The following is an 8,207-nucleotide window of genomic DNA, read 5'->3' on the forward strand; positions in this document are numbered from 1 at the left end:
CACTATTTTTATATCAATTTTATCTCTAATTTATTTTATTTAAGTCTCACTCTATTATTTGTAAATTGTAATGAAACCTTTTCAATGGTTTTATGAGATTTATATCTTAATAATTTTTATTTACATTTAAATTTTTCATAACTTAATAATTTTTATTATTATAACTTATAATTTAAAATTCCATGTCAATCAGCGTAATTTTAATAAAACTTCTTATCAGCTCTACATAAATATTATAGAATATATTATGAAAATTTAGTCATTTGATTTATACAATTTTTTTTCTAAATTATCTTGTATATTACTATTTCATCCAAAAATAAATCACATAATCGTTAACTTTTGCACACATACTTGGTACAACTTTTTTTTTTAATATCTCATGCATTAAATTACTATATAAAAGACAAATTAAAATATATTTTAAAGAAATTTTTGTTTTTTTTTTTAATTTTGTAATTACAATAGTAATAATAACTCGTATTATTTATTGATTTAGTCTATTTTATTTATTATTAATTGATGATGTGGCATAAAATATCTTGTTATTAAAAATATATGCCATAATGACATGTAATTTTATATATCATCTTATTATTTTAAGACAAGATGCGATAGAGAAAATCATAATAGTAAAATTATTTGAATGATAAAATAAAAATATTGTATAAACCATTTACTTATTTAATATAAAACTATTTTTACAAATTAGTATTGATTATTTTTATGGTGTTTTGGAATATTATGTCATTTATACAAATGAATATTTAAAATAATCATAATTTATAATTTCTGAATTTATAACTGGTTTATAAAGTAAAATATGCAAAAACATTATAATGTAATGTATGGATTCACAACCTATCTTACATATATCATATTTACAACACATAAACTAATAAAAGAAATACAAATGAGTTGGAAAACTAGATGAAAAATCAATCGATAAATAAACTTATAATAAAATGAATATCCTATATTTTTATAGAAATAGAATGTGTAAATTAGAGTGTTCATTATTATATAATTTATAAATATTACAAATAGAATTCATTTATATATATACTTTATATTTTTAGTTGAGTGTAATGTTTGACTTATTTACTCTTCCGCGGGCTTTCCATCGCCAATATAGAAGAGTTTTTCACCTCATGATAAAGTGTATGAAAGTTTTAATAGGTTTAAAATAAAATCTTTTAAGGACTATTTGTCCTGTGTCAGAGTGTTCCAGAAATGTTTGCGATCAAATAAATAGCTCCACGAACGAATGAATCGTATCGAATTAGAAAATGGAAAGATTTGTATAAATTATACCCTTCATTATCACTTTGCGAAAAATCGTTAGGTATCAATATGTTAGATACCTGTAACTCGATTGGTGAAATAGTATCTCTCTTCGATGATTAAGAATATCATTTTCTATCTGATACCTTTGAATTCCATATTCAAAGTTGCAATTGAATAGATTTAATACATTTCTTATATGTAAACATGGGTGTTATATTGGATTTGAATCAGATTTCGAATCTAAGAGACTTATATGCGGAATATCTAAATAATATCTAATTAATAGATTTATTTTTAATTACTTTTAATCTTTAGTTAATTGCTTACTTGATGCATTCAACGGTAGCCATTATAGAGGTGAGTGATTATTTTTCTTGAAATGCACGTGTTGCTTATCATTATTTAGGAACAACAACAGAGAATTATTATATTTGTTATTGATGTTTATTTTTATTCTTGTTATTATTTTTATTGTTATCATTATTTAAAATAATAATAATAATAATAATAATATATTACTAAGATTTTTCTTTATTATTACCTATATAAAAAAAACTACCATTCAAGAAGATTAAAAAAAAACCTATATAAAATCCAAAGAGAGATAATAGAAAGTGAAATGTTGGTTTTAACAGTTGAAGAGAGAGGAGCTAGAACCTGCAATATTTTGAAGCAAAAGTTCTTAACTCTGTATCTAAGCTAAGTGATGTCTTTCTAGCTCACCAGAACCATCTACATAGCCATAATGGCAAATATATTTCTATCCAAAATTTCCTGTTGCTATCTATCAAAATATTCTCTACCTTCTATCCTCTTCTGCTTTCCTTCCTAATCAATAATAGTTCATTTATTCCATATACAAACCTTATCTGCCCAAAATGGAAGGCAAAGTTCAATTCAATGATAACAAAAAAACAACTCAGTTCCATTTCAACCATATCTCTTCCACCCCTCTCAAGGGAAGCATCAGCATTTTCAGTAAGACCAAATAATTTGACACAGATGTTGTAGCTGCCTCAAACATCATCAACTTGTGAGTGAAATACAAAACTGGGAAAAGTAGTTGTAATATCTCTGCAAAGAAACAATTTGAGAGATGTTAGATGCTTAAGCTTTGTAACACAATGTTAATCAATGTTCAACCAAACACTGTATGCATAGTGTGGATAGCAAGATTTGATTCTATTAGTAAGAAGAAGAAACTCACTTAAGATACTGAAGAGTCATATTTCTAAGAAGGGAAGGATGTCGCAAGACAAGGTTTCGCCACTCTTCCTTGTCAATCTTCCCATCATGTTTTGTATCAGCTTCCTCAAATGTCTGAATAGTTTTAGCAATGTTAGTGACAGCTGAATGGAGAAGATTGTAACAGCAAAAGAATGACTTGGTATGCCATAATCATCAACGTCAACAATAACATGTTTAATGTGCTTTATCTAGCAACGAAATGAAGTACAAACTTGAAACTTTTGGCCATACATTATTTTCATATACGCTTATTTTCAAAAGCATGCATGCACTAAGTATAACTGATATGTTTTATAAAGAGGGAAAGAGATAATAAATTTCACACACACTAACAAAGGGCCAAGCATAAATTGAAACGAAAGAAATATCAAAAGAAGAACTTATTACTGCTTCAATATTCCTAGACTTATGAATACAAGATTAGAAATATACATTGAAGTTATCAGATAAAGAAGTACCTTGTCAATAATGCTTTCAATCACATCATCTGCAAGATTCATGCCAGCTTCAGATAGAGTAGCCACCACCATTTGTTTTAACTATACATAAAAAATGAGCATATCTTATACATGCACATGTTGATTCCAAAAGCATGTTGGAACAAACAAACTCCAAGGAACAATGAAACAAATTACAAAAACTTAATCTTTGATTCAAAAACATAATTTTATTTTCCTTTGTAATTAATTTCTAGGAAGACCTTTCAAGTTTGAGCTTATGCAAAAAAAAGAAATAGTAGTCCTACATGGTGAGTGACCAAAACTCCGTTTATTCAAACCTCATAAGAATAAATTAAATTACCTCCTGTCTCTGAATAAATCCTTGGTGTTTGAGATCATACAATTGGAATGAAACTGCAAAAAGGGGAAGTTAGGAATCCCCAACAAGCATATAAATACCAATAACAGATAACTATAATTCTACAAATATACTATTTCCTTTCTAATCCTTAATAACTGTTGCTGGCTAGAAGATATTTAAAATCTTAATAAATATTAGTTGCTTACACTCAATCTTATCATTAACTGATGCATTGGGATGAAAGACAGAGAGAGCAAGTGCAAACTCTTTGAAATCAAGTATCCCATGGTGCTTTGTGTCAAACAAGTCAAACACCTGCAAAATTTAAACAATAAAAAATCATGAATGGGGGAAAATACATTTCTAAAAAGGGGTCATATCAAATGTATATGACATGTAACTAAGTTCAAAGTAACTGGATCATGACATCACCCAAATAACAAACTATAGCTAAACTGTATTGGAACAGTTGAATTTTTCCAAAAAATCATCAAACTACTTTATTAGTTTTGTATAATTTTTATTCTCTTCCTTGAATTGGAAAGGTTAAAAGAATTTAAAGACAACACCACAGGAAATTAAAGCTTTTACATACCCTATCCGCAAATAAGCTCTCTTTCTTTGTTGTCTTGAATAAGGCCAACTGAAATTCATCCTGCCATGTAGAACACAGCACTTGTTATTTTATGGATATGACAGAAATAATTCCATTGTTCAAAGAGGTTGAAAAGACAAATATAATTATAAAAACATTATGGAAGCACTGAGCATAATACGAGATTACCAACCTTAGTAATTAGTCCATCATCAATTACTGCACTGCTGATCTTCTTGAATAGTTCATACAGTGCTTCAATCTCACTTACACTAACTGCATTGAAAATAAAACAAGTTAGGTTCTAAGTCTTAATAAAAGCATTAGTAGAATACTAAAGGTTATACAGATCCATTTCAATATAACATCCGAGTCTTTAAAGGCCTCTTCTTTATTATCACTCATACATCCTAAAATCTTACTGTATACTAGAAACTTCTAAGAACTGATTTGATGCTCAATAATCTAAGACCACCCTTTAGTGTTTACAGCCAAAACTATGTAACCAATCAAATATTTTCTGTCAATGCCTTCTACATGAAAGCCAAGAAAGAAAAATCCACAACAAGATTCAAGGATAATAGGAGAGATAAGAGAGCAAATAGATGCAGGATAATAATGATAGCTAGTATTTTAGCTCGTGCATGGCACCTCCCAAGGAGGGAGGGAATAATTTTTTGCTACTTGTGAAAATAGTGTGTGAAATGCACCTCCAAGGAGAGAGAAGAGAGTGTTAAAATGCTTAATCTAGTGAGTGAGACTTTCACTCTCAAGTTGAAACACTATGTAGAATAGGAATAGATTGGAGCAGATCCAATTATCCAATTTCTGCTAATTTGCAAATACTATATACGAAGTTGAAGCAAGATGATTCGCTAGTTTGTTTTGTTGTGAACCAAAGTCCAAATATCATAAAATGGAGAAAAATAGGGCGACAATAACATACACACTGTTTCTCTAGCAAGTGCTTCTGGATGTTGTAAGCCTCTAGGCTGCTGCTGGATCAAATCAGCATTACAAAAGTTTATCACAGCAGTATACAACTGCTTTAATCCATCAAAGCACTGCGCCATGATCTTCTCCAGACGTCAAAACATTCCATTGCTAGAAATCCCCACAAAAAAAAAATAACATCAATAAAATATGCTTGTATCATGAAAGAAAAACAACATAGCACTTAATAAAGAAAACAAGTTAACTTTTTCAACTAAAATAACCAAACACACAGAAAGATAGAAACAAAGGGAATAACTGTACAAAAACTTATGGTGAACTTTTCATATTATCACCTACATTTTCTCAATCCAGGTTGTCTCTCCACATGCTCATGGACAAAGGATTTAGGGTGAAAGAATTGATTAATTAAAATGAGAAGTAAAATGAAAAGTTATTTCATATTAGTCACGTCATAAAAAAATTATTTGTTGAATTTTAATAATCATATTTTAGATACGATTTCAGGAATGAAAAGGATGGAATTTTTCTACAGTACTAGGCTTCATAAAAATATTGAAGGGCATTGATATACACATAATGATTAAAAAAGAAACAAGGAATGCTCCTTTATGCAGGTGAGAGAAAGAAGCAGAGGAAGTGCCACACTACTCCTCGCCAAGGTTTTATAGTTTCATCTCAAGCACTACCATACCACCAATTCACTATGTTTATGAGTACACATAGGAATGCAAACAAAATGTCACAGAAAACAATTACCAATAATATATTCAAACATCATTGCAAATAACCTAAGCATAAACATGGTATCTAACCTTACAAAACGACAAGCAATAGAATAGAAGAACTAAACACTGTAATATATAATGTTTTAATACTTAAAGCTCACATATATAATTTTCCTCTGAAATGTCCCCTTTATTCCATCACCACTTGCACACTAAGACAAGAGGCATGGACAAAGAGAAGGCATATAAGATAGACAACTTCGAGGGTTTCCTTCCATCTAAGAGGAGAAGACAATCATATAGTAAAACAACAAATGCATCTATAATTGGTATAACTACAAGTAAATGTTTGCTCAAATCCTGAAATACCAGCCAAAACCAATAGAATCATAAATTATCTAATTCACATTCCATTTCAGCAATCATTCAAGGAAGCCTTCCACCTACCTTCAATCATCACATGAATTATTGAATTTAGTATGCAATTACTCATACAGTCAATCCGAGAAACAAAAAAAAAATGTCATTCCATATATCGAAAAATTGATGTGCATAATATTTCCATAGAACAAATTTCTGGTTTCACCATCCAGAAAGTTATTAGTCAAGGAGCGTACTCATTTTCTTTCTTGATAATTCAAGAAGTGAAGAAAGCATCTTTGTGCCAGACCTACCATAGACACAGTAGATAGTAGGAAAACAGTCCCATATTCCACCCTTTTAAAAGACAAATAGTTTAGCAATACTTAGCTTTCATTACTTAAAGCTTCCACACCCATCAAACAGATTCACCCAATTCCCCTTTAAACGAATATTCTACAACCACATCATGTAAAGAAGAAATCTCGATAAACTAAGCCAAAAAACTAGGTGATCACAGTTATTGAAAAAAAAACTAGAAACGACTAATCAGAAAACCAGATAAATGGAAAATCACAGTTTCAATAAGACAGCACAAAATTCAAAATTCACGTTTCTTTACATGCATAAACAAGGCAAGAAAGACAAAAACATCGTGAAACTACACGAGGCCCTGAATTGAATCCACTGAAATTTCAAAATGGCATTTTTGAAAAGCATTTTTTTTAAAAAAGAGTGACACGAATACTGTAAAATTAAACAGAATCGTCTTCTTCTTGGATTACTGAATAAACAACACACAATTAACCAACAAAATAAAAATAAAACTTGCAAATGATGGAGAAGAAATACTGCATAAGTGAGTGAAAATGGAGTACTGGTTTACCTTTGAGAAAAAACAGAGAAAAGAGAAGGAGTAGACATGTTTTTTCTTTAGGTGCTATACTATGAAAACTAAATTAGAGGAGTGTGTATACTTATATTTATTTGACCGGTTGTTTCAGGTTTTTTTTTTTTTTTTTTTTATGGTTTTTTAATAGTAACCACCTTTCCAACTACTAAATGTTTCTGGTAACAGTAATCATTCTCTAATATATTCGATCGATGTATTAATTACTATGAAATAATTTTGAGTTCATAATTTCAGTATATATTTGTATAAATTTATTTTAAATTAGAAAATAATACATTTTTACATTATTTGTATAAAAAATATAATCAACAAAAAATCACATTATAAGAATGATTATTATTTATACCAAGGATTCCTACTATTTTTATAATTTTTTTTTCTATTTTATCTTTATATTAATATTTTACATATTATTTTATTTTTAATTATTTTACTATTTTATAATTACTTATATTAAAATTAAAAAAAATATATTAAATTTGAATTTTTTTTACCGTTTGTAACCACTATTTTAGACAATTAATTACTGATTTTAGCAAATCGGTAAATACTAATATAAAACTAAAAAAATATAAATAATAAATTTTGAATAGGAAAAAATTGTGTTTTTTTTCTTTTGATAACTGTTTTTTTTAAATTAATATACTGTCAAAATTTTTTTTTTCATGTCTTCATCTCTTAGAAATTATAATTTTTATCTTTTCTTATTATTCTGTTTACGGTTACTAAATCCCATGCTATATATTACATTTTTATTATTTGTATATAGTAGAGATTTAAGTAAAATTTCATAAATATAATTTATTTTTTTATAAAATTAGTAAATTTAAAATTTAGTTTTATTAATATAAATAATTAAATTGCATGATTTTTACTTAAAAATTCAAAGAATTTAGATTCTGTCAATAATCTGAATAAACGACAAATTGTAAGTAAATTAATATTTAAAATCAAATAAAATATTATTATGTGTATTTATAATTTATTTTAATAAATACGAATATATTATATTCATATATAAAAATGATTCATTTTTATAAATAAATTTTAAGGATGATATTATAGTTTAGTTTTGTTTTAAAAATTGATTTTCCAAAACAAAATTATATAAATAAACATATATAAATTATTTAGCTTTTCTGTATCTCTTACTGAAAATCTGTGATTCCAAACAACTTTTTGTTTTTTCTCCACTTTCATTATGCCTTTTTATTTATTTTATTTTACGTTGTAATTCAATTTTTATTTTTCTCATGAAAATCAAATAATACCTAATAATTTACTTTTTTAATCTTGATAAAAATATGCAAATAAAAAAATA

General features: G+C 27.4%; 1 protein-coding gene across 1 annotated transcript; it reads right to left on the minus strand.

Annotated features, from left to right (window-relative positions):
- Positions 1 to 1,854: 1,854 nt before the first annotated feature.
- LOC137832109 (calcineurin B-like protein 3) lies at positions 1,855 to 6,922 on the minus strand. Its single transcript, XM_068640108.1, has 9 exons — positions 6,860 to 6,922; positions 4,878 to 5,035; positions 4,125 to 4,207; positions 3,932 to 3,991; positions 3,543 to 3,651; positions 3,337 to 3,389; positions 2,994 to 3,074; positions 2,495 to 2,607; positions 1,855 to 2,361 (listed from the first exon to the last, which is right to left on the minus strand). The coding sequence occupies exons 2-9, from the start codon at positions 5,002 to 5,004 to the stop codon at positions 2,304 to 2,306; spliced, it is 684 nt and encodes a 227-aa protein (XP_068496209.1). The 5' UTR covers positions 5,005 to 5,035; positions 6,860 to 6,922; the 3' UTR covers positions 1,855 to 2,303.
- Positions 6,923 to 8,207: the final 1,285 nt, after the last annotated feature.

This window comes from Phaseolus vulgaris, chromosome 6 (assembly GCF_000499845.2).
Source record: "Phaseolus vulgaris cultivar G19833 chromosome 6, P. vulgaris v2.0, whole genome shotgun sequence".
In the NCBI taxonomy this organism is placed as follows: Eukaryota; Viridiplantae; Streptophyta; class Magnoliopsida; order Fabales; family Fabaceae; genus Phaseolus; species Phaseolus vulgaris.